General features: G+C 34.2%; 1 protein-coding gene across 2 annotated transcripts in view; it reads left to right on the forward strand.

The window, feature by feature from the left end:
• Gabpa (GA binding protein transcription factor subunit alpha) overlaps nt 1-26,198 on the forward strand; it is a 29,563-nt gene extending 3,365 nt beyond the window's left edge. For both annotated transcript variants that reach the window (XM_070030507.1, XM_070030506.1), the window contains exons 2-10: nt 4,076-4,178; nt 6,629-6,773; nt 8,600-8,684; nt 10,862-11,107; nt 17,091-17,285; nt 21,217-21,270; nt 22,328-22,468; nt 22,713-22,905; nt 24,262-26,198. In XM_070030507.1, coding sequence (XP_069886608.1) covers nt 4,102-4,178; nt 6,629-6,773; nt 8,600-8,684; nt 10,862-11,107; nt 17,091-17,285; nt 21,217-21,270; nt 22,328-22,468; nt 22,713-22,905; nt 24,262-24,490 — 1,365 coding nt within the window. In that variant the 5' untranslated portion in view covers nt 4,076-4,101 and the 3' untranslated portion in view covers nt 24,491-26,198. The remainder of the gene's footprint in view (nt 1-4,075; nt 4,179-6,628; nt 6,774-8,599; nt 8,685-10,861; nt 11,108-17,090; nt 17,286-21,216; nt 21,271-22,327; nt 22,469-22,712; nt 22,906-24,261) is intronic.
• The last annotated feature ends 819 nt before the right edge of the window (nt 26,199-27,017 follow it).

The following is a 27,017-nucleotide window of genomic DNA, read 5'->3' on the forward strand; positions in this document are numbered from 1 at the left end:
CCTGGAGTGATACATGAGGATCCAGAGTTCCAGATCAGCCTGGGAATAGTGAAATCTTAGAACAACAACAAACATTTTGTGTGAATATTCTTTCCTTGTTTCTAACAAAGAAAGTATGTCCTTTCCCATTTCTCCTATATTACTTTCTTATGACTTGAATTGCTTCCCCAAACATCTTACTAGTTTCTTTGGAATGCTTATCTAAGAGTAAAACTGTGATAAGTGAATGAAAGTTTGAGATTTACTGGGTAATCTCCAGAGTATCTAGTCCCTTCTGTACCTTGTATACTGAAGACAGGAGTTTTATGCCCCTGATGTCCTTGTTAACTCTTCCTGTTATTCAGCAGTCAGACATTGGCCATAGATACAGTATCAGTATCAGGTGGTACATTTCAAATTATTTGGATAAAGGATTTATATTTGATCATTTCTTGATAACGTGAGACCTTTTGCTTTTCCTTATCCTTTTCGTATGCTTTTTTATGTTCGTGGGGCTTGAATTCTGGGCCTGGGTGCTGTCCCTGAGCTGCCCCTTTCCTATGCTTTTCTTATTTGTACTGACTTTTTTTTTTTTTCTGGGGAGACAGGTATGGAAAAAATTAATGGGGCTATTGTCAATTTCATTTATTATTAGTCCCTTATAATTTTTATGTTTTCCCAGTCTGTAGCTTGTGCATCAAACATAAATCAAAGGGTCTCCCCCGCCCCCCATCCTTAACTGAGGATTGAACTAAGGGCACTACTTCCTTAGTCTTTTTTTAATTTTTCAGTTAGATTATTCTGCTAATTTTAACCTGGGCTGGCTTTGATTGAAGAAGAAGGATTCTCATATCTCTACCTCCTTAGGCTTCACCACAACACTCAGCCCATATCCTAATCTTTATATGATCAGATCCATTAGTTTTTCTCTTTATGACTTATGTCTGAGGAATTTAAAAAATTTTCTAACCTTAGATCACAAGAAAAGTTGCTTTAGTTTGCCCTTCACATAAGCCTTTAAGGCATCTGGAGTCCAGATGATGGTGTGAGAAAGCCCTAATAATCATTGACTCAACATAGATTAATGTACTGTCTGCTGTGATTGAGACACTGAAATACATATCTCTGAGTAAATCTGTCCCTTTGTAAAGTGTATGTTGTTCTTTGAGGGTGGTCTCTACTGGATCACTACCTGTTTTGCTGAAGGTGAATTCCACAGATTTTCGTAGTACTGTTTAAAGAATAGTTTTTCTTTCTTCCTTTCTTCCTTTTTCCCTCCCTACCCCCCTCTCTCTCTCTTGTTCTCTCGTTCGTCCCTCCCTCTCTCCCTCTCCCCCCCCCTCTTTCCTGAAAGGGGGGAAAGGAACACTTTCTAAAGCAGTATCAGCCAGAAGAGAAAATATTCTTCATCCTTTCATCATCTGAAAGAGAATCCAGCTGGAGCTTATCTAGTTTGTTGGACATGTATGATAACTGAGAGAACTCTGCTTATTGCTCATCCTTTATTGGAGATGAGAGGGGCTTGAACTCTGGGCTTAGGCACTGTCCCTGAGCTCTTCAGCTCAGTGCTGGTACTCTACCCCTTGAGCCACAGCGCCACTTCCAGTTTTCTGTTGGTTAATTGGAGATAAGAGTCTCACCTGTCCAGGCTGGGTTTGAACTGTGATCCTCAGATCTCAACCTCCTGAGTAGCTAGGATTACAGGCGTAAGCCACTGGTGCCCGACTTTGTTCATCTTTTGGAACAGTTTTGGTAGCAACTTTTAACAATGATGAAAGGGATCAGGTCATTCTTATACTGAACATTCTAGATTGAGATGCCAACCATGTTCTGTTTAAGTGATTGGAAAACCACCTCTTTATCAGTTGCAGCTGTTGGGATTTGAAAGTTACTGCTCTTAAGTGGAAAGCATAGAAGATGATTGTATTCGCTTCCTACTGCTACTCTAACAGATGAAAGTGGTCTCAAGTTTAAATTAGGTGTTTGCAAGGCTTCGTTTCTGGTAGAACTTCTGAGGAAGAATCTGTTCTTTCCTTTCCTAGCTTTTAGATACTGCCTACATTCCTTGGCTTGTGGTTCTTTCTATCCTCAAGGGCAATCATAAATCCTTCTCACAGATAACTCCAGCTCCCTCTCTCTGTTATCTTTTAAGGTGATTTTATTGGTCCCATCTTGCTAAACCAGTATACTCTCTGGAGAGTTTAATTTGCTTTTGTTTTCTGAAATAGCTCCTTACTTTGTAGCCTAGGCTAACCTCAAAACTCATGACCCTTCTGCCTCATCTTCCTGGCTGCTAGGATTATAGGCATGTGGCACCACAAGCTGATTAATAACTTCAGGTCCACTTGCCATCTTTATTTTCCTTGCTGTGTAGCTTAATAGATTCATAGGTTCTGAGTCTTTCTCCTATGCCAGAGGCCTTTTTCTTGAGAATTTAAGACCTGGTGAGCCTCCTCCTACTTCAAGAAGCTAGGGGATATTATTAGTATAGACAAAATCGTTGGAAAATTTTGATCTTTGCACTTGATGAAGATCTCACAGCATAGGGCAGTAAACAATAAATAAAAATAGTATGCTAAAAGACAAGTGCTGTGGAAAAGGTTAAAAAAAAGACAGAGTTTACAGGGATTTGTCAGTTTGTTGCTGAGAAGATGAGATTTAAGGTGACATTTTGGGCAGATTCCAAGCAGAATGAACAGTTGAGAAAAGCACACATAACAGGAAGATGTTTGGAGGCTGTTATAGGAATGGGGTGTGAGATCTTGTGGAATCTTTAAACATTGAGAAGGCTTTGGATTTTACTATGAGCAGTATGTATCCATGAAGAAAGTACTATGATCTAATTTCACTTTTCAAAAAAATCACATTTTGGCTATTGAATTGACAGAATAGACAGAAATCTGTTTTTTCTTTGGGCAGTATAGGATTTGAACTCAAGGCCTCTTGCTTACTAGGCAGGTGCTTTTACCACTGTGGCGCACCATCAGCCCTCATAGAACCCTTTAATAGTGCTGTTGTGGTGTTTCAAGTAAAAGTAACTTTTGCACTAGTATTTTCATTATGGAGCCTGCTTTTGAACAAACTACAGTTAGACCACAACTGGAATATTATTAGATTGATCCATCTAAAGTGACAATACAGGCAGTTTAGACTAATCTTTGGATAATTTTCGCATTGTGGTGGGTTTAAAATAAAATTGCTCTGAGTGAGGTGTGCTGGTGCATTCCTGTATTCCCAACACTTGAGAGTTAGAAGCAGGAGGATCTTGAGTTCAGGGCCAGTCTTGACTACATAGTAAGATTTGTCTGCAGGGGGCAGGGGGAGGGGGTGGGAAGATTGTCTTAAGCATTTGAGTGCCATACCTGGCACTCACTGAATGATAGTCAATAATACGAATATTTGAATTTGCTACCTCAGATCTGTGAGGGCACAGATTCTTTTGCAAATGTTAGAGTATCAGACCTGGGGGAGCATTCCTTATAAATCCAAGATGTCTTTTTAGATGTAGGAGTAAACTGAAAACTGTACTCTGAAGTTGCTGTGGACTGAGGTAATGAGTCCAAAAATAAGCATCTAAATGAGGTAGTTTGTAGCAGAACTTACAGCATTAATACCTGAAAGTAAATACAAAGAAATACCAATGTAGATAATATTATGCAGTACTTAATATTTCTTAATTACAGTGTTAAGCAGTAGATAATTGTACATGAAATAACTGAAAACTAAACTATAGATTGTATATAATACAATATAATTTGTTAACTTTTCTGGTTTTTTTTTTTGCTATTTTGGAATATTGTACTTGCATCTGTTGGGTATGCAGTTTATAACAAATTGGAGGTAGGATTAATTTATATTATCTCCAATAGAGCATTTTATAGTGATTATTCCTAATAAGAACTTTTTACCTTTAGGCTTTGCTTTAGGCTTTGGTCTGAATTGCTTTAATATAGTTAATCTGACATTCATTTGATTCTGAAATAACTTTGATTACTTTTTGCCTCTTCTGCTTGTTCTCTGCTTTTATTGGATTTGGTCATATCATTTTTCTTTATGTGTACAATTTCACAATCTCTTAAAATTTTAACTCTTATAGAACTAAGTATTTGAAATACTTCAACCATGACTAAAAGAGAAGCAGAGGAGCTGATTGAGATTGAGATTGATGGAACTGAGAAAACAGAATGTACAGAGGAAAGGTTAGTATTCTGAATTTAACACTTTTTTTGTTGGTGTGGGGCTTGAACTCTGGGCCTGGGCGCTGTCTCTCAGCTCTTCAGCTCAAGGCGAGCGAGCGCTCTACCACTTGAGCTACAGCGCCACTTCCGGTTTTCTGGTGGTTTATTGGAGATAGGAGTCTCACGGTCTCTCCTGCCCGGGCTGGCTTTGAACTGCGATCCTCAGATCTCAGCCTCCTGAGTAGCTAGGATTACAGGCATGAGCCACCAGCGCCCGGTGAATTTAACACTTTTATATTATCAATATGCCTACTTAAAATCCTAAATCAACCTATAGTTCAAAAGGGTTTGCTAACTTACCTCAGCATTTTAGAAGGTATTGTATTGTAGTTTTTTTGCCTCTGACTTAATAGATTTGTAGCTGACAGACATTCTTTTTTGGGGTGGGGTGGGGCCTGTCCAGTCGTGGGGCCTGAACTCTGGGCCTGGGCGCTGTCCCTCAGCTCTTCAGCTTAAGGCTAGGGCTCTACCACTTGAGCCACAGTGCTACTTCCAGCTTTTTTCTTTTTGCTTATGTGATGCTGAGGAATCGAACCCAGGGCCTCATGCATGCAAGGCAAGCGCTCTACCACTGAGCCACCTTCCCAGCCGCCTTACAGACATTCTTAAAGGTGGCAGTTAGCTTAACTGATAATCACCAAGCAGTAATATTTTACCTCTTTAATACATTATTTGAATGTGATGCTTTATACTTTAGCTTAGTGCTGGCTACTTTTATTTCTTAGAGTTTAAATTCATCCTGAACAAATTTAGCACATACTTATTTGTCAGCAATTACCATAAACTAGTAATTGTTTGGATTAAATGAATAAAATGAGATTATTTGAATGAAATAGTGGTACCTGTCTGTCAACACATAGCTATGGGGGGGGGCAGGGAGATAAAAAGAGAACATCACAGCCCAGGTATTTCCCCCAGGGCAAGGAACAAGGACCTACCTATCTCAAAAATAACTGGGGTAACAGTAGCTCACACCTGTAATCTTTACTCCAATTAGCCACCAAAAACCTGGAAGTAGAACTGTGGCTAAAGTTGTGAAGCACAATCTTGAGCAAAAAAGCTCAAGGACATCACCTAAGTTCAAGCCTCAGGACTGGCATTTAAAAAAATAAGAAGAATAACCAGGGTAAAAAATAACCATGGCTTCGTGATAGGTGCAAGGCTCTAGATTCAAAACCCAGTACAGGGGTTGATTGGGTGCAACTGTTACAAACAATGTTTTATAATGGTATTTGAATCTTTTAAAAATCATAGCCAACTGTGTTCATTAGTGAAATATCTTTCAAGAAAAAAATGATTCACTTAGCGTAAAGTTGATTTTTTTTTTTACTTTAACACATAATGATAGTGAATATTTTAAAATGTGCTATGTTTTCAACTAGGAACGGTCTAGTCTTATGCATTTTAAATGGTTTAGGAAAATTTTGTGCTATATACATTCGTTAAATATCATGTATATTTTCTTTTACTTGGAATTTATGTAAAATGGAACTTGGCAAATTTTTTAGTACATAAGAATTGCTTTTGACTATTACAACTGATGTTTAAATCATATTTAAATCTGTGGTGAAACCTAATTTAATTCTACATTCATCAATTCAGCAAGTAATACTTATTTGGTCTCTGTTTTCCATTCAGCCTTATATAAGTATGTGTAGTAGTAGAATTTATTAATTATAATTAATATATAACTAAAATACATATACAATGTATCCAGTGTAATATAATAAAATATAAGCAAATAAAAATATAATAATATAATTAAGTAGAACTTATACCAAAGATTTTAACAGTTTTAAACCCAGAATATGAAATAATTTTTAAAAAGAGCCCTAAGAAAGTTAAGGAGAAATACTGTTTACTGTTTTAATGCATAAAATATTTTCATTTTTATATCTTATTTTACATATATTAGATTGTTTATTTTGGGAATAGGAGATGTCTAGTAGAGATGACATACAATTTGAGAAGGTAGTGTCCTCTCTGGGCCAGAAGTTCTTCAAAATAACTTGGATATGTCTCAGTGCAAGTATTTTTCCTTAAATACTCTATATGTAATATTTATATACACATATGCATACATAAGTATATGCATAAATGTATGCATAATATGTCATATTTTCAAGAGTTAATACTTTTCAAGTTTTCTATAAAAGTATTTATTTGAAAAACATTAGTTGATTTATTTTGAAAACATTAGTTTACTTGAAATGGGTTCTCAAAGACTAGAAATGTATTTTTGTATTGTAGTTTGCTTAGAGCAAAATGTTACTTTAATATCCAAACTAATCATCATTAACTTTTTTTTTTATTGTAAAGATACTATACAGAGGGTTACAGTTACATGAGTAAGGTAATGAGTACACTGCCTATTGAACATTGCATTAACTTTTATATTCTTTAACATTTAGTATTGTGGAACAAACCTACACGCCAGCTGAATGTATAAGCCAGGCTATAGACATCAATGAGCCAATAGGTAATTTAAAGAAATTACTAGAACCACGATTACAATGTTCATTGGATGCTCATGAAATTTGCCTTCAGGATATCCAGGTAATTTTTTTTTAGATTTGAATTTTAGCATTTCACTGCATAGAAATATTTTTGTTAGTCTCTTATCTCTGTACATAGATTTGACCAGTACTGTGATTAAATTAAGCATTGAGAAATAAAAAGAATACTTTTAACCAACTTCCTGTATATGTCAAAGACTGAGTACTAAATCAGATACTCCCTTTCACTAGTATAAAATGGGAAGTTTAAATAAATCAGAGATTAAGCTTGATAGAAAATATACTCATTACCTTGTTCATGTAATTGTAACCCCTCTGTACAGTATTTTTACCACAAAAACATACAAAAAAAAGAATTCTTATTAAATCTTAAAAAAAAAAAAGTACTTGGAAGCACATTCACCATTCACCCTTAACTGAAGAAGTGTATTTTTCACTTACTTTGACATTTTTTGCGTCAGTTTTCTTACCTTTAAAATGACATCATTTGGTGAAGTGAGTTTCCTCAACCCTTTCCATTTCTTTGGTGGTAATTTTTTATTTTTATTTTTTTTTATTGTGAAAATACTGTACAAAGGGGTTATAATTACATGGGCAAGATAATGAGTATATTTCTTATCAAGCATTGTAGCCTCCTCCTTTGTTTCCCTTTCCCATCCTCCCTCTGCCCTCCCCAATCCTCCCTTCCCCCCCCCTTTGGTGGTAAATTTTGAATAAGATTTAAATACCATATGATATTTCTTGGAATTTATCCAGTATAATATTATAATAATATATTATGCTTGAACCATATTCACATTTATGTTTCATGTGTATGAAAATTAGTAGTGTAAATAAGATTGCTCATATAGTTTCTCTGTGATCTATCTTTAATAAAATCAGTCTACTAGAGTCCTGTTTTTAGTATAAACTTATATAAATGTATTGCTGTCATCTTTTAGATGATTGGTTTTTCCAGTTCTCTGTTGCCCTTATTTCATCTGCCCATGTACCTAATATGCTTGAGTTTTGACTTTGTGCCAGCTTCTTCTACAGTAGTATATTCTCTGTACCTGCAGTCTTAATGTTGGGAGCTGTACATGCCATACCTTCTAGTTGCTAACACTAGTTTCTGTAAACAAGGGAGAAAAACTTGTTGTTACAAGAATTTGTAGCAAAATGTCAGGCAGACACCATTATAAGAATAAAATTGCACTTCTCATAGGTTTCCTGGATTTCCTGGTTTGTATTATCCCTGTCCAAGTTAGATGTGTAATCATTTAAGATTCTATGTTTTATATATGTGATTTTTTTTCTCACCAATTTGCCATTGTGTGAAATGTATTCACTATAATGTGAAGGGAAAAAAGCACCAATGTTCAAGGGGTACTATGATTAAAGATATAGCAGTCATGTCAAAAATGCTTTAATTTTACCAATTTTGTGATCAGAGATTTACAATGAACTTTAATCTCCATATATGTCACATTAGAGGGAGAACTGTAACATAACATGAATAAATTTAGATATATAGTTGTTTCTAATAATTATTCTTGATAATATATAGCATACACTGTATTATCTTCTATTTTAAATATATTCTAAGAATGGAAAATTGCTTTTTGGAGTTATTTAAGATTTCAACCAAGATTCCTTATCTCTGAGAGAAAACTGCTTTTTAAAATAATTCGGTGGTTTAACTCTCAATCAGAATATTTTTAATTTTACAAAGAAATAATTAGACAACTTAGCTAAGAAAATGTGTCATAATTTAATATGGTCAGCAATTAAGTCTTCTTTAGCATATCCATTTATGCTAAATCAGAGGCAGTGAACTTCATCTAAGTATTTAGTTAAAATAATTGTACTCATTTTACTTGTGTTTAGCTGGATCCAGAACGAAGCTTATTTGACCAGGGAGTAAAGACAGATGGAACTGTACAGCTTAGTGTACAGGTAATTTCTTATCAAGGTAAGTTACTTGTAGTGACAGTTACTTAAAAGTCTAGCGCATGTCTCCGGATAGACTAACTCACTTCTTTAATGTTGTATTTTAGATGGTTGTATTAATGATATAATGTGGTGGTATAGCCAGATATTCGTCCTTGGGTTCAGTTGTCTCTGTCAGGGTGAAGTAGATAATATAACACATTCCACCTAACTTACTTAAATGAAGGGATTATGTCTCACTGTAGTAAATAGAATGATAAGATGACAGGAATGTTAGAGAATTCTAGCTACCTTGAGCCACAGTACAACACTCTACCACTAAGAAAGCTGCTGCTCTGTCATGATCTGAAAGCTTCCCCTGGAGCTTCAGTACAGCTGTCACCAGCTACATGCACCACAGTATTTTAGTTTCTAAAAATGTGATTTTGGACTTGAATTATTGAAGGTATTAAATGCTCATAATTGTGTTCTGTAAATCAAAAGTTCCCTTTGGATTTTACAAATAAAAATTACTTACTCTGGTCTTTAATTCTCCCCAGGATTAATCATTCCAAATATGGAAAGAAATTAGTATAAGAATTGTTTAATTGTAGCATTTCTATACACGTATGTATTTATGTATGTATAATATATCCTGTTAAACTCACCCTCCTTCACTCTCCCTTCATCACAGTCATTCTACTTCCCTGTAATTTTTTGTTGTTGTTGGTCATGGGTCTGGGGGCTGTCCCTCAGCTCTTCAGCTCAAGGTGAGCACTCTACCACTTGAGCCACAGTGCCACTTTCGGTTTTCTGGTGGTTTATTGGAGATAAAGAGTCTCAAGGACTTTGTTGCCCAGGCTGGCTTTGAACCATGATCCTCAGATCTCAGCCTTCTGAGTAGGTAGGATTACAGGTGTGAGCCACCAGCACCCAGCTCCTCCTATAAGTCCTATGACCTCTCACTGCGAGTTCTAAAAAGAATTGACCTGAAGCCATGAAATATGAAAATTGCATTGGAGATTAAGAAATAGTCTCAGTAAAGTATTTTTTCAATTCTCATTTTTGTCACGTAAATTTGAAAAAAGTGAGCGTTTTTTTAATGCCACCAATAAATGATAATTATCAGATTATTTCATAAAAGGCTGCTTGATTCCAATTTGAATAAATAGAATCTACAACTTGCTTTTATGATATAATTTCTTAGCTGAATTCTAATTTCTGAAAGTTTTAATTTTTTTACCTGGGTAAATATTAAGGAGGCTGTATTAATAAATCATCTGAATCATCTTTATATTTACCTTTTCTATAGGAATTACAATTCTTAGTAAGTTTTAACTAGTGTTTGATCATCTCCAGAACTTGAGTTGGATGATAGAAATTTAATTTGTAACAGTCATCATTTTGAGCACATGTACTTTGTTCTTTAATAAATACAGAGTTTGTAATTTCAATGCTTATAGTTCCTAAGATAGTTAACTAAATTTTTGCTTCCCCTAACATAATTTTTATTTTCATTCCATATTGGCTTTACTGTTTAAGAACTGGTACCTTTTTTCTAATGATGTCTACAATAAGTTTTGTGGGGTATGTGCACGTGAATGTGTGTATGTGTGTGTATGAATCATTTTACATAGTTGGCAGCTGGGTGAATGATTTCTTGGATATCTTTCATTTGTATTTCTCAGATGTTAACTTTTTTTTTTCCCTGCGAAGTAGGGATCAAACTTGGGACAGTGTTCTATAACTAAGCAATGATCCCAGCTATCTCAGGTGTTACTTTTATTATGACTGTTTAAGGGTAGATTTGCAGACATAATCCCTTTCTGTTAAATATATAATCAGTGTGTGTGTTTCCTTCAAAATAAGGATCCTAGGCTGGAGCCATAGCATAAAACTCTTGAAAAGCATGTACAAGACCCTTGGCTCATTCTCCAGTAACACACACAAATACACACACAAAAGGAGAAAGCTGCCACAAAGATTCCTTAATAGGACCACAGTACAATTTTCAGAATTGGGAAATTAATATTAAGTCAGTATTGTTCCTACAGAAGTTGTACTGAATTATATTTATTGTTATTTGTTAAAATCATTAGACATACTGGTTAAAAACACTTAAAACATAGGGTTTTTTTCCTACCATTTGAGAACATAAATTAAATTTTATTTTTTTGTGTCTTTTCATTTACATTTATATTTTTTTTATTCACTGTTAAGGAATTGAGCCAAAGCTAAATATCCTTGAAATTGTTAAAACTGCGGAAACGGTTGAAGTCGTTATCGATCCAGATGAACACCAGGCTGAAGCAGAAGCCCATCTTGTTGAAGAAGCTCAAGTGATAACCCTTGATGGCACAAAACACATCACAACAATTACCGATGAAACCTCAGAACAAGTGACAAGATGGGCTGCTGCACTGGAAGGTTATAGAAAGGAACAAGAACGCCTCGGGATACCGTATGGTAATAAAAATGTACAAACATTTGTTAGGTAGACTAAGAATTAAGCTTGACTTAGAAAACACTAGGATGATTAAGTTAAAATCTGCTTTAAATGTTAATTTTTTAGAGTTTTTTTTTTTTTCCTCTGATTTTGTCTTTTGAACTGCAACACATTTAAACATTTAAAAGATGAATGAGTACTGTCCTGGGTGCTAGGAATACAGCTAAACATTGAAAAAAAACAAAACAATACTGCCCTTAAGGTGTTTACAGTATAGTTAAAGAGAAGATCAATAAAAACATATTTATCAAAAAAGGGTAACATTGAAGCTATCAGTAACTCACAAATGAAACATGCTTTATGGTGAAGGGTTCAGACTATATGGTGGCACATACTGGTAATTCCAGCATTTGGGAAGCTAAGGTGAAATAGTTGATCTAGCCTCAGCTAATACGGCAAGACCATTTCAACAAAAAAGGAATCTTGAAAGGATTATAGTTGTCTAAGAGAAAATGAAGGGAAATCTTATTATACACAAGAAAATACAGTGCAGAGAACATTTTAAATAGGAAATATTTGGAGTAAATGAAATAAGTGTAAGCATGCATGAATAATGAGAAGATTTAGTGGATAAAATGGTTCTATAGCTTATAGAACTGTTTTTGATCAACAGAAGTGGTAAATGAATGTAACCATGGTATGTCTCATAAGTTGGAACAGTTAAAGACTGGTTAGAAAGGAAAGGAGCATGTTACTATAATCTATGCAATAGCGATAATGTTCAGGCTGGCTTTCACTAGGTCATTTCTTTGGAAGTGAAAAGGATGAGGTGGTTAAAATCAGTCACAGGACTAAGAAAATTGATTGGCAGATTGTGAAGCAAGAGACGGCAAATTAAAATACTGATCTAACTTTGCAAGTTTTAGGTAATAATCTTCACAAAAATGGTTGGCTGTGTAGTATACAGTGTCATATTCCAGACATCTTGTTAAATGCTGGACTTATGTGGAGAGAAGAACAGAGTGTGTCTTCGAAAACTTTACTGGGGAAAGAAGGGAAGCCTGCTATGTGAAAGATTCCTCAAGTCAAAGTGTTGATAGCACTTGATATTAAAGTGAAAGAAAGCACATAAGCTCAGAATAGTTTCAATCTGCAAAATTTGGGCTGGAGATGTTATATAGGATTCATACTGAATTTGTATTTAAAGTGAAAAGTATATATCGTGAGTGGAGAGAAAGGAAATGGAAAAGGGCACAATGTTAAGCACTAGTTTTAAGACTGCATACCTGTAGGGGGAAGGATAGGGAAGGGGAGACAAGAAAAAGCTGAAGAAGAGAAAGAACATGAAAAAACTAGGTATAGTGTTTCAGACTCAGATACTGCTTCTGCTCAGCATATTGAGTAGAATCGGAGTCATTGTTAAAGTTAGATAAAAGTTGCTGTAGAGCCAAGCATCAGTGGTTTATCCCTATAATCCTAGCTTCTCAGGTGGCTAAGACCTAGGGAATTATGGTTTAAAGTCAGCCCAGGCTCACTTCATTTCCAGTTAGCAAAATGCTGGATTGGAGATATGGCTTAAGTGGTAGAGAACTAGTTATTAGCAAGAAAGCGGAGCGAGAGTGGAAGGCCCTGAGGTCAAGCCCTGGTATACCAAAGGAGGGTGGGGGAGAGATAGAGACAATAACCGTTTTAGAAATGGAGAACATTTATTATAAACTTTGTGAGGGGAAGGTGGAAGTTGATAAAAGTGCTAGAATAATAATAATAAACATTATACTCAGGATTCTAAGAGTTGGTAGACATGTGAATTTATAGATAAAGTATTTGTTTATTCAGTTGTTAATTGAATTAAATAAGGTAAAAGAATGCATTCTGAGGATGATATATAGCCAGAAAGATATGAGAGAAGAAAAGATAAAATGATTGCGAGGACAGTTGGTCATGTCAATAAGTTCTGATTATTGTATACTCTTGTATTCTTCCAATCCAGAAATGTGTTTCCAGGGATGGGAAGGATTACATCCATAGTAAGCATATGCAGACCTTGTCCTGTCATTATGCCCTTAACAGCTTATTATGACAGCTGTTGCATAGTGTTTATATTAGTATTTTAAGTAACTTAGAGTTGATTTAAATTACATGGAATAATGTATATAGATTTTATGCAAACACTACCATTTGCCTTTTGTTAGCAAGTTAAGAATCATCTTTTGAGTGGGGAATTGTTAGAAGAGAGCATACAGTTTGAAACAATCTTACAGAGATTTCTGTGCTGTATTTTTCACAAGAACTTCCTAGTAGTAGAATCATTTATGGAAAATAATAAAAAAATAAATTGTAAGTAGCAAGATTATAACTTTGATTTAAAGTTCCTACCAACTATATTACTAAGAAAAGCTCATGGTAAAAACTTGAAATTTGGCATTGATTTGTTTTTTTGTTTGTTTTTTGTTTTTGTTTTTTTTGGTATGAAAGTGTTACTTGCCAGAAAGATTTACATGTGATTAATATTTTATTTTTCTCTTGCATAGTTGATTCCATAACTGATTTCTTAACTCTGAGCAACATTGAAATATGATTAATTTTAGTCTTCTATTTTTCTTAGTCTCTTTAAAATATTGGTCTACATTTGAAAATCTTCTAAAATTAATTTCACACATAGTCACATCTTGGCAGCAGGATAGAGCCACTTTATTTATGTGTGGCGGTACATACAAATACAAATAACTATATATACATATTTACATACATGTTTGACTGTACACGTGTATATAATGTTTCGTGTTTATGCATATATAACTACATGCACATTAATACTCATGTATTTTTTTTCCTACTGGTTTTTGTCAGCAGTGTGTGTGTGTGTGTGTGTGTGTGTGTGTGATATGCTGATATACTGATATATATATCAGCAGTGTGTGTGTGTGTGTGTGTGTGTGTGTGTGTGTGTGTGTGTAGGTTTTCTATAGGTATAGAAAACTCCTGTAAATACATGGATACACATGTACATATATTTAATATATAACTATATAGTATTTTTTCTTGCTAATTTTTCAGTGTTTTCTATCAAACATTAGGATGAAGATGAAATTACTGTTAATAAATACATAATAATGTATAGTCTGTCAAAGAGGCTATATGAAGTGCTAAAACTGATCACAAGAGATAGAGGCATGGTTCAAATGGTAGAGCTCCAGCCAAGCAAGCAAATCTATGCATGTGAAGTCCTGAGTCAAACCCCAGTAATACACACACACACACACACACACACACACACACACACACACACACACACACACACACACACACACACACACACACACACACACACACACACACACACACACCTTAACTAAAAGTAAAATCAGAGTCAAAATATTTATTCTTGCCCTGTATTAAATAAAAATAATGAAAAAGATAGCAATGCTTAAGTTATTTTTAATTTTTCTTCCTGTTTGAATAATTTTTAATAATCAAACTGTTAGCCAAGTACCAATGGCTCACACTTTTAAGCCTGGATACTCAGGAGGCCAAGAGCTGGAAGATCATGTTTCAAAGCCAACCTGGACAGGAAAGTCTGTGAGACTCTCTAATTATTGATCAGCAAAAAGCTGGACCGGTGGTGTGGCTCAAGTGATAGAATGCTAGCCATGAGAATCTTGATTCTAGTTTTTATGTATAGCTCTTTTCTCTGTTTACCCTTTTTGTCTGGCTTTTATTTTGGTTTAGTGATGGTGTTTATTATTCATGTTTTATTATATATGTATTTACTATAATACGGTTTAAATGAATAACCATATCATTACTTTAAATAAATTCTTTCTTTTTTCTTATGATTTTTTTTTATTGTAAAGGTGATGTACAGAGAGGTTACGTTATATATGTGAGGTGATAAATACATTTCTTTTGGAACAATGTCACCCCCTCATTTTCTCCCAGGTTTTTTCCTCCCACCCTCCCTGTCTCCCCAAGTTATTAGTTCATTTCCAACATAGTGTCTAGTGAATATCACTGCTGAATGAGTTCACTTTTAATCCCTTCATTTTTATCTTTCAATTTCTTTTATCTTAAATGACCACTGTCAATGCAAGGGGTTCTACAGGGAAGAATTCTATCACTTCTTATTGTTATTCTCTGAGTAGATATATCGGGTCAGTTTCTCTTCTCCTAAATTCATCATCCCTTTGCTGTTTTCAGAAAGCTAATTGAAATCTACCTGTGTCTGTCACTTTATTCATGAATGGTCTCCTATAATTTTATCTCTTAATAACTCTTATAGTATTCATTTCACTGGAATCTTCATATGTACTTGGTTTAACAAACCAACTAGGTTTGTCCTGATATTACTTATGAAAATAAATAGGTTACTATATTTTCCTGGCTTATTTGAACTTAATTATTTGTCCATTTTGAGCTCTTAGACTCTTAAAAGAGGCTTCAGGATAGATTTTCTAACTTAAACCATTCTAATGTTTTCAGGTTAGTATTATAGAATTGATTATTTTTGTTTCTTTTTCCTGAATGTATTTTTTGTTAGCTTTTTCCTTTACTATTTTGTTTTTCCTACTTCTATATAATATCCATTCTCTTACTCTGGACTGCTTGAGGAAAACTATATTTTAGCTTTTGGTTTTTTTATTTGATCTTTTGTGCTGTCAGTGACTACTTTTCTTGGCTGTGTTTGGTGTTTTTAAACTATGCTTAAACTAGATCTGATGTCCTTTTGCTTTCTTTTGCATAAAGATGGAGGTCTTGTACTTTGTGTGTGTGTTCTTTTTATGTTGCCCACATTGGCCTCAAGGTTTGGATCTATCTACACTGACCTCCTGAGTAGCTGGGATTGCAGGTGTGAGTCCTATATCCATTTTCTTAAAACTTTTTTGTTTTCACCTGTGTATATTGTGAGTCTGTGAGTATATCTTACCTACTTTTGTTATAAACATGCATGGTTTTTATTGTTATTTTGCTATTTAGTTGCTTTTTTTTTCTCTTTATGAAATTTTACTACCATCTTTCTACATGCTTCCCATTCTTTGTGGAAACATTTAAGTAAAAAAAAAAAAAATCCGGTGACTTACCCTCTATTGATATATTTAATTTACTTTTACTCTATAAAATGTCACTATATAAGTACCTGACTGTTATTTTTCAACTTATTTAATTAAATAGCATTCAATTATTGGGTATACTTCCATCTTAAAAGAAAAATTCTTGTACTATAGCTATTTCATCTAGAATTTATTAAATATCCACAAATAATGTGTTCATAGGAGTGCCAGGCAAACAGTGAAGTAATATTTATACAGCTAGCCATCTGTTTCAGTTAGAATTGTGAATTCAGTTAAATAGTTAAATAAATGATGGGGCATATGAAATTATTGGGGTATGCCTTTTTGTAAAGTTAACAGATATATGTGCAAGGCACTGTGATGGACTCTGAAGGTAGTTTCCAATCACAATCCTTATAGTAAAGGCTGAGTAAAACAGATAGTAAGTAGGTTAGTTTTTAAGTGCCACTATACAAGTTAAGTGTAGGCGCAACTAACCTTTTGTAGAAGGAAAAGAAAAAAAAATGTACATTGATCACAATTTCTGAGAATAAGTTTAGCTCCCTAGATTCCTATTATAGTTTTTTTCAATGTACCTAATCAGAGAATGCTACAAAATAGTATTTTGAGTGGGATATTTACTCCAGTAGCTCCAAGATGGTTATGTATTTCTTCCAATTTACCCCCTGAAGAATTATTTTGCCTTTTGTTTTCTTGATAAAATTCCAGACCAACTTATATAGAACCAACTGACTCCATCAAAAATTTAGTCTGAGAAATTGAAAAGGAGTTGAGGAAAACATGTACTTATTAAAACATACTTCCTACGAGTTCACTTCACTTGGGGGTAAAAAATCTGTGTGGGTTTTACTTGTGTATCTATGTATTGACAAGTTAAATGTAAGTACAAATATCTAACATGGACCTAGGCTAAAGGTAATATTTTTCTTTCTAGATCCTATTCAGTGGTCCACAGACCAAGTCCTGCATTGGGTGGTTTGGGTAATGAAGGAGTTCAGCATGACTGATATAGACCTCACCACACTCAACATTTCGGGAAGAGAATTATGTAGTCTCAGCCAAGAAGATTTTTTTCAGCGGGTTCCTCGGGGAGAAATTCTTTGGAGTCATCTGGAGCTACTTCGAAAATGTATAAAAATAGTTATTATCTGTTTTCATTGTAACTTAAGATTAATTTTATTTCCTTACAACTTTATCATCTTGTTCATTGCTAAAAGTAATAACAAGCAGTTAATAATCAGTTAAGCAATAATAATTTACTATATAAGGCATTCTGAGAACTCTGTATTACCTCATTAGTTCCTGTAATCCACACATTATTACTTTACATAATTTTAGATAGGGAATTGAAGTTAGGATCTCCACAGAGTGACCAAAGTAGGGTGTGATTAAGATGGGATTCTAACCCAAATTCACACTAGACTCCCAGGTCTTGCTATATGTTGTTTAGGCTGTCCTCAAACAATCCTCCTGGCTCAGACTTAAGTAGTGGGGATTAGAAGTGTACAACACCAACACTAGCTAGAATCAAATGTTTAAATCAGGTGCTGTGGCCTATTCATGGCCCTTTTAAAATATTCCATGTATCATCAGCCCTTCCATTTATTACTCTTCTAGAACATCGAGATGATCTGTTCACAAATGAATTCTATAGGATATTTAGAGAAAGAAGTTTAAGTACGTACCCAACATCTCTAATTTAAACATACTGGTTCTAAGTCTTTCCGCTTATAACTTGTGACAGGCAATATGATCAAGTGACCTTGTAGGAAAATTAGAAGAGCTTGGCTGCCTAAAAAGTTCAAATAAATGTAAATTTATTTGAATTTTAATTTATCTTAAATTTTAGTGACTAGACATCTTCACTGCAAGCCATTTCCCTAGCAGTGATTTGTAGAAATATTTTGTAGAGATGCTAACCTGATCCCCATAGTTTACAGCTAATAGTAGGACAGACTGACTCTACTTTTGTAACAGTTACGAATGGTAGTGTAATGGTCTGTCTAGATTTTGTTAAACTGTATACTCAGTGAGGGAACACTCTGGTGGAGAATCTTTCACAGTAACTTCATGTTTAGCATTTTTACCCAACATGTTTTCACTGCTGTTGAATGTAAGAGTTTTGCTAAGAGGCTTTTATTCAGCATTTATCCATAGTTGTACTCTTCAATGTTTTTTTTTTAGAGCCTTTATATAAATATTACTAAAGGCTGACTACAAAGCTAGACACTGCTAGCTCACATCTGCAATCCTAGCAACTCAGGAGGCTGAGACTAGAAGATTGCAGTTTGAAGCCAGCCCTCGCAAAAAAAAAAAATAATAATAATAATAATAAAAATTTTGAGACCCCCATTTCTAAAATAACCAACAGAATGCTAGTCTGGAGGTGTTATACAAGTAGTAGAGTGCCAGTTGATCCAACAAGCCCTGAGTTCAAACTCTCTTACCAGCAAAAAAAAAAAGATAAAAGAAACACTCATTTAGATTTCATTTCCAGTTTCAGTTCTTACAGATAAATAATTCAGATGTCTCATTTGAAATTTTTTCATTGTTTTTACATTTTCTCTGCAGAGTATTTCAATTGAATAAGGTAAATTATGGGTTGTTTCAGGCTTTTGCATTGAATCTCATCTTAGTAGGACATTTTCTAGTAGAAATTCTCAAGAATACACTTAGGATGATGACAGAATCTAGTTTTTCCCAAATTGCCAGATTAACTCTTTGTTGTATCTCTGTCTGGTTCTACTAATGCTTCTCAAACTGTAAAGTGTACTCATTCATACACTTTCCCTACTCAGGCCAAAGATTCCTCTCTGTCTTCCCATTTCCATGTAGTAGAGACATTATTCCACAGAAAAGCTCTGTTCTGCAATTGCTGCTTGGTTTTCAAAAGCAACGAAGTCCCACAGCCTTCTGGATAAACACTCCACAGAATTCCTTGCATGTCTAGCTGTGTTTCTTTGCCCTGCCCTGAGGGGAAGTCCCATTTGATTTGAGGGTGAAAGACTCAGTTCAGCTTTTATAGGATAAAAAGGATAAAGCCTCACAACTGCATGGGGTTATTTGGACAGTTTGATACTCTGGTCCCTTCTGTAGAGCCAAGTCTGCAACCTAGATCTGAAAGGCACTAATTCCTGGGACAAAACTGTTACTGACCCAGCCTTTATCTATTCATCCTTAGTGATCTATCAAGAAGTAATGCTGAAGAGAGTTTGATTTGCAGATAAACTTTTCAATACCCATTGGAGCCACCACCTGCATTCCTTCCCCTTATGTCAAAACTTTATCCAAGTTGTTCTTTACTTGAGAAGAGTATTAGGAAACGTGCCAGTACTACTAGTTGTACAGCAAGCTTCTTAATGTGAAGGTCTGTCTTCTGTCACTAAAGGCAAAGGTCTCAGTTTGTTGACGGTATTGTTTAAGAAAAAAGAATTGCTTTACACCTTTAGTGCCTAATGGTTTTTCAGGACTTTACCTCTGAGGACTCTGCTTCCTTTGTGCATGGCCAGTATTTGGAGACTTCTGGGGGAAATGTGATATTCAGAGTGCATGTGTTTTCTTGGACTAAAATTTCTTCTCTTTCCATATTCTCCTTTTATCTTGAAAGTTCTCCAGGAACCACACATCAGGACTTGAAAGCTGATTTATGGGCTGGTCATTCTTGTGATAGTTATTTTCTTACTTGTCTCTTTTGAGGTTAGGGGACCTCCATTTATTTAATCATAAATAGAACAATTTCAGTTTCAGTAGTATTCTCTGGGGTATGTTGAAAATTCTGATGAAAATATGTGATGAACCTAAGGAATTGATGGCTCTTCAAGGGAGACAGCAGTTCTGGGGCAGATTACTCAGGACCCAAATAAAATAGTTTACATCTTCAGCCTACTAAGTTAACTTCCTACTATGCCTTTAATCCTCACACAACTTTTTCACGTAGTTGTTGGTATCTCATTTAGACATGAGGAAATTAATGTTTAGAGATATAAAATGATTTATTAAGATCATAGACCTAGGATCTGAACTGAAGCTAGTCCCATATAACAGTAAGTCCACAAAATCATAATCACACGAAGAAAACTTGATCCAGTAGACAGGATTCAAGACATAAACATAGTTTATGATAACTACTAAATGAGCTTAATTATTAGACAACAATTATGTGTAATTATGGTTTATTAGGTGAAAATGTTGGAGATGAACGATGAATGGTAACATGAATAATGAATGGTTCTGTGAAGCATTATGTAAAGACATTACACAGTATAAGTCAAATTGAGAGTTGTATTTAGAGATATAGAAATGTACTTAGTTTAATTGTGACATTTAGTAAAGTTTTATTAGAAATTTAGCTATCTTTAAACAAGAGCATTGCAAAGCTGAGCATCTTTCTTTAAAAATGGATGTTATAGCCAGGCGAGAGTGGTTCACACCTGTAATCCTACCTATTTAGGAGGTTGAGATTTGAAATCTAAGGATAATGGTTCAAAGCCAGCTCAAGAAAGAAAGTTTGTGAGAGTTTGATTTCCCATTAACCAGCAAAACAAGAAGTGAGGCTGTGGCTCAAGTGCTGGAGCACTATCCTGTCTGAAAAAAGCTAAGGGTCCAGACCCTAAGTTCTTGTCCCCTAGTACAAGCACACATGTGTGCACACATCAACACCCCACACAAAACTAACAATATCTCAGAGGAAGTTTTTTGTGGGTTATATAGGTATGTAAATAGTCTGGTGTGTAATCTTTTATCGGATTAGGGCTGTATGTAGACAGATAATAGACATAGGTACAGGTAATTATATTTTAAAAATCATGGTGCTTTGAAATAAGTTTCTGAACACTAAAAGAACTTTTTGTATGTTATATCTCTTAAAGGTATCTTTGCCTTATAAAGTAACCATCATGTATTTTGTAAAGATTTTTATCCCAGTAAGTTTCAGTTTAATAATTTGCTGTTTTTGTTTTACTTTAATTTTGTGGTTTCTCTAAAAAGTTCATATTTATTAAGCTGTTTTACTGGTTGTAATTCTGGTTTTAAGTAAAAACTATCTTTTATGTGTTCTTCAGATGTGTTGGCAAGCCAAGAACAACAGATGAATGAAATAGTTACAATTGATCAACGTGAGTATTCATTGCTATAATATTTGCTCATAAAACTGATAAGAAATTTTTTTATTTGATATTATAAGCAAGACTATAAAAGGTTTTATATAGGTTTTATATATACAAAGAAAGTATCCAGACAACTACATGTATATCATAAGAAATAAAACTATAATTTCAGGTTCCCTATGTAAATCCTATTGTACTCTTTCTGAATGGGGAACTAATCTCAACTGGATGTGTTGTCACCGTATATTTGTATCTGTTCCAACTGTGTAACTATAAACATAGCATTATTTTATACATGTTCAGAGGTTTGTAGTACAATGATAATGTGCATAACTTTTTTATAGCTTGTTTTTTATGTTTAACATTTATAAGAACTAGCTATTCAATTTTATACTCAACTACTGTTGAGTAGTAGTTCTTTTAAGTCCCATGAGCATCATTCAATGAGCTGTGAGAAGGTATCCCAGGGTGTCTACCCTTTGAATATTAGTAGGTAGTGCCGAAGTTTTTTCTTGAAATGGTTGAGTTCATATTCTCTTTTGTAGTAGAATTTAGTTGCTGGGTGCAGTGGCTCTTAGCCACTCAGGAAGATGAGAGCAGACAAGTTAGGGTTTGCGACCTGCTCTGGCAGAAAAGGTCACAGGACCTACTTTCAAAATGACTAGCAAAAAGCCAAGCTAGAATCATGGCTCACATGGTAGAGTGCCAGCTGAGCAAGTGTGAGGGCCTGAATTCAAACTCTAGTACTACCAAAAAACAAGACAAAAAAAAACAAGAAATAAACAGTTGGGAAACCATTTATATGATTGCATGTTTGTATTGTAATTATTTGTCAAGTGTTTATGCACTACTGTTATTATATCAATAAGGAAATTAGTTTTACTAAGCTGACACTCAAAAACTACAACAGAAACAGTATACTTTTATCATCAGAAATTGAGACATTTTTATTCAGAATTTGTGATGCAGAGGAACAGTTAAATTGATAGCATTTAAATACCTTTTAAGAATTTTTTCACTTTGTATTAGGAATAAAAATATCTTTTCTCCCTGTCTTTTCATGTAGCTGTGCAAATTATTCCAGCATCAGTGCAATCTGCTACACCAACTACCATTAAAGTTATAAATAGTAGTACAAAGGCAGCTAAAGTACAAAGAGCCCCAAGAATATCAGGAGAAGATAGAAGCTCACCTGGGAACAGAACAGGTATTTTTGCATTAACTTGTATTTGTAAAAATTTTCAAGTTATGTATGCTTTGTCATTTCATTCACCATATAACATGTGAATATAAACTGCTCTGCTGGCTGTGTTTAAACAGTATAGAAAAACAAAGTTTTTTTGTTTTTTTTTTTGCCATGGCTGAGCTCTATACCAGGAATTCTGTGTGCTGCATTGCCCTGTGTTAATTTATAACAGTGTTGGCTAATAATGTTTCTTTTGTTAATTAAGGAAACAATGGTCAGATCCAACTGTGGCAGTTTTTGCTAGAACTTCTTACCGATAAGGATGCTCGAGACTGTATTTCTTGGGTTGGCGATGAAGGCGAGTTTAAGCTAAATCAACCTGAACTGGTTGCACAGAAATGGGGACAACGTAAAAATAAGCCTACGATGAACTATGAGAAACTCAGTCGTGCACTAAGGTAACCGTTTATTACTCCTTTTTCCTAAGATCCACTCTTTCTAAAAAATAGCTTCTTACTCTTCATGTAAACATTGATTTTTAAATTTAAACATACTTTCTTGTTCAAAATCAACATGCTTGCTCTTCGAGCTTTTTAATTACTTGCATACCAGACAAAGATGATGTCATTTGCATGGGTAAATGGAGTTAGTATACATTTTTGACATTGTCAGTATCATTTTCCGTTTTGCAATTATATACAAAATTCATATATATTCTTATATCTGCCTAACTCTGAATAGCTAACGATAGAAATTGAAACCAAATTATTTATAATTTTCCAAGTAGTGTGAAATTTTTTTATATAACTTACTAGAAGAAATTATACTTAATACTGAGATGTAAATTTACTTTATCTGTATCTGAGAGGGAGGATAGTAGGGATGTCATAGAATTATGTATAATTTATTAAGAGAGTGAATACAATATAATTCTGTAATATACCTCTATTTCTAAGTAATATACTTTGACTACTTCTTTATCATCTACTATTTTCCATGGAGTTTACACAGAGAGATTATGATTTAGCTTTCTTCACTATATAAACACTCCAGTCTGTCATCCTAATTCAGTAATAATACAAAGATTTTGATTACATTGGCTAGTGCTATACCACTTGAGCCACAAGGCCACTTCCAGCTTTTTCTGCTTATGTGATGCTGTGGAATCGAACCCAGGGCCTCATGCATGCAAGGCAAGGACTCTACCACTGAGCCACCTTCCCAGCCTTAGAATATTTTTTTTTTTTAAAATCTGGGTCCTTATTAACAACTTATGTTTTATAGAGCACCATGAGTCACTATATGCTGAGCACTTTATGTATATAAAGTTTATCTCTTTAGTCCTCAGCAGTTCTATGAGGGTAAGTATATTTTTTTAACCTTTTTGTGGATGAGAAATAAAAGCTTAGAGGAAATGCCCCTTTCCTGTGGTCACAGAGGTGGAAGTAAGTCTAGATACATTAAGCTTTGAGACTTGCCTTTCTAACTTAAAAGCTCTTGTAATTTTTACTGCTGTTCCCAAGGTTTGTATTTTTCTTGTTTTAATAATTACATTTGTTTTCAAAGCAGTGTTGTGCATAGTTGTTGAAAGTTGTTTTGAAAGTTTAATATACAAGGTTTTGGAATACTGTTCGTAATATTTTGAGAGTTTCCTTAGATGGAAACACTAAATATTGACTGTAACTGCAGTGTGAACTGCTGTTGCTCTGGGGTGCAGTTCTTAGTTAAGCTTCTGCTTATGGAATAGTCTGAACTGTAAGGAGTCCAAATTCTTCAGTTTTCTATAGTCCTAACGTGATTGTCTCTTTTTAAAGGTATTATTATGATGGGGACATGATTTGTAAAGTTCAAGGCAAGAGATTTGTGTACAAGTTTGTCTGTGACTTGAAGACTCTTATTGGATACAGTGCAGCAGAACTGAACCGGTTGGTCACAGAATGTGAACAGAAGAAACTTGCAAAGATGCAGCTCCATGGAATTGCCCAGCCAGTCACAGCTGTAGCCCTGGCTACTGCTTCTCTACAAACAGAAAAGGATAATTGAGTGAGGCCCAGGACTTTCTGGGAGCCTGAGGTCTTTCTTACATATTTAGAGCAAGCAGTTGCTCTTACCTTTATTTCAAAATTTGAATCTTCTTTTATTTCTAGGTTGTACAATCCGATGCATGATTTTTTTATAAATATTTCATACTCTTGTGAATTTGGATCTTTTTACTTTGAGCGTATATTTTACAAAATGCATATGTTAAAGGATCGCCACAATTATCTGCAGGGAAAGCAGGTTCTTTGTGGGATAGTTTAACAGTCAGAAAAGCTAAAGTGGTCAGTATTAATGCCTAGCCCTACCAAAAATAGCCAGTAGCATCTGAAGATAAAAAAAGTAACATGTCTCCAGGAAACAGCCTGGCTTATCTATTTTTTGAAATATCGCTGTTTCCTTTCTCTGCTACTTTAGATGTTGCTTTACATAGAATCAGAAAATGGAATTGCTAAGCTAAAGCATGTGTGCCTGTTTCATCTAATCAAGCGGAGTTAAGATGTTCATAAAGGATAAAATTATAATAATATTAACAAATTACTCAAGATTATCAGGTTATTAAAATAATTTACCTATTTGTAAGAAAAGCATAATAAGTTGACTGGCAAAAGAGCAGTGCTGAAGAAGAATGAGATCCAGGCTTAAGTCTGGCTTAAGCCATTACTAATTGTTTTCTGTTTAGATGACTCGTGTTAGACCAAGAATTTAAATTATTTTGAGAGAGGCATTCCAATAAACCAGCTATTGCAAATGTATATATATATATATGTATGTATGTGTGTATGTGTATATACACATATATATATACATACATACATACAGGAATTTATCTCTGTTTTTCCTATCAGAGATTGTAAAAACCAAAAGAAGTATACCTCAGCTAGAAAATAAAAGTTTGGTATAGTTTGGTATAATGCCTTTTCCAAAAAGAAAAATAAAAAACTACTCTGTAGCCAGTTCATGTAGCACCACTCATGTATTCTGATAAGATAAGTAAGTACTTTAGATCAGATAACAGTACTCTTTCAAGATGCTAGTAAGTTACTTCAAATGATCATCAAAGGGAAACCTAGACTCCATTATTGACAGTCTTCTCTTTAAAGAAAAACTTCCCACTTCCTTATTTTTTTTCCTTTTGAATCATATGTGTATGTACAAATATCAATATATGTCCTTTGACCACTTTATACATATACACATAGATATTAAGGCTTAAAGATATTCAAAAGGAAGATTATTAAATTATTTTTAATTAAATAATTTGTATGTGAAATTCCTTACTACAAGCTAACACTATACAGAGATAGCTTTAAAAAACAATCTGTCATTTCTTTCTTTTGTTGTTTCTAAGGTGTCATGCACAAGTCAAATGAAAGACTGGAGGGAGCTTTTATAGAAAAAAGTTCATCCTCAAATAATCCTTTCTTAAACCTCCCTTATCATTTCCTTTTAAATTCATCCCCAGAACAGCTTTAGAAGTTGGTTATTACTGTTGATTAGCAGGGGCCAGGTGGTACTAGCACTAATTGGTGGCTTAAATGAACACCACATTCAGGATCCTAGGGACAAGGAAGAGAAGGTAGGTCTGATTTCCTTTTTTGGTAACCTGAAGTCATTTTGAATACTATCTGTAGGACTTCAACATGTACTGTTAGTTCATTTATAAGTCCTTTAAGATTCTGCAGTAAATACCTGAAAAAAAAAAAAAAGAAAATCTGTATCTTTCATTTATAAGTACAGAAAGTAGACTGACAAATTATTAGCACTCATTTAAGAATGTCCAAATAGAATGTTATGCTATGTAACAGTATATAGAAACCCTAGCATCTGGTCACATATAAGTAGCTAACAATGTTTTAAGCCATCCTTTTAAGCCCTAGGGAATTGATAAGTCATTTCTTGTTTTAAAAAATACTAAAGTATAATCTTCTGGTATCTCAAGAGCTTAAGAATTCTTGACTTTTAGATTTGAAATTCTTTTTGATACATTATGTTAAAATTTTAGCAAAGCAGACAACAGATTTTTATATCTTAAATTTATGTATGTGTTTTGAAGGAAAGGAATAAAATCAAAGTTTTTTTTCTCCTTTAAGCATTCCTCAAATGCTTTTTTCTTCTTTTTAAGCTGTATCTATGTTTCCCCCATTGGGAAGTTTGAGTTATGTTCTTTCTAGTGTGGAGAGTTTAGAGCGTGATCAGATGCTCTTTTCTTGCTTCTCTCACATCAGCTCGCCATCTCACCCACAGCTGACATGTCTCATTTTTCCAACTGATTCAAGAAGCTTTTCTGCTTCTCAACAGATGAATAAAATATTCTGTTGCCCTTATTGAGGTTACAGTTTTCTATTAACTATAACTGTGTTAAGAAGCTATAATTCATGCTTAGTTGTTTTTTTTCTGTAGAGTGATACATTCAAAGAAGACATATATTATTGATCATCTTTTGTACTGAGTACAAGATAATGAAATGTTCACTTTTGTCTTAAAGCTACCTTTTTCCATGTGAGATTTATATTTAACCAACTTCCATACT

This window comes from Dipodomys merriami, unplaced genomic scaffold (assembly GCF_024711535.1).
Source record: "Dipodomys merriami isolate MVZ:Mamm:240054 unplaced genomic scaffold, mDipMer1.0.p SCAF_2, whole genome shotgun sequence".
NCBI lineage: Eukaryota > Metazoa > Chordata > Mammalia > Rodentia > Heteromyidae > Dipodomys > Dipodomys merriami.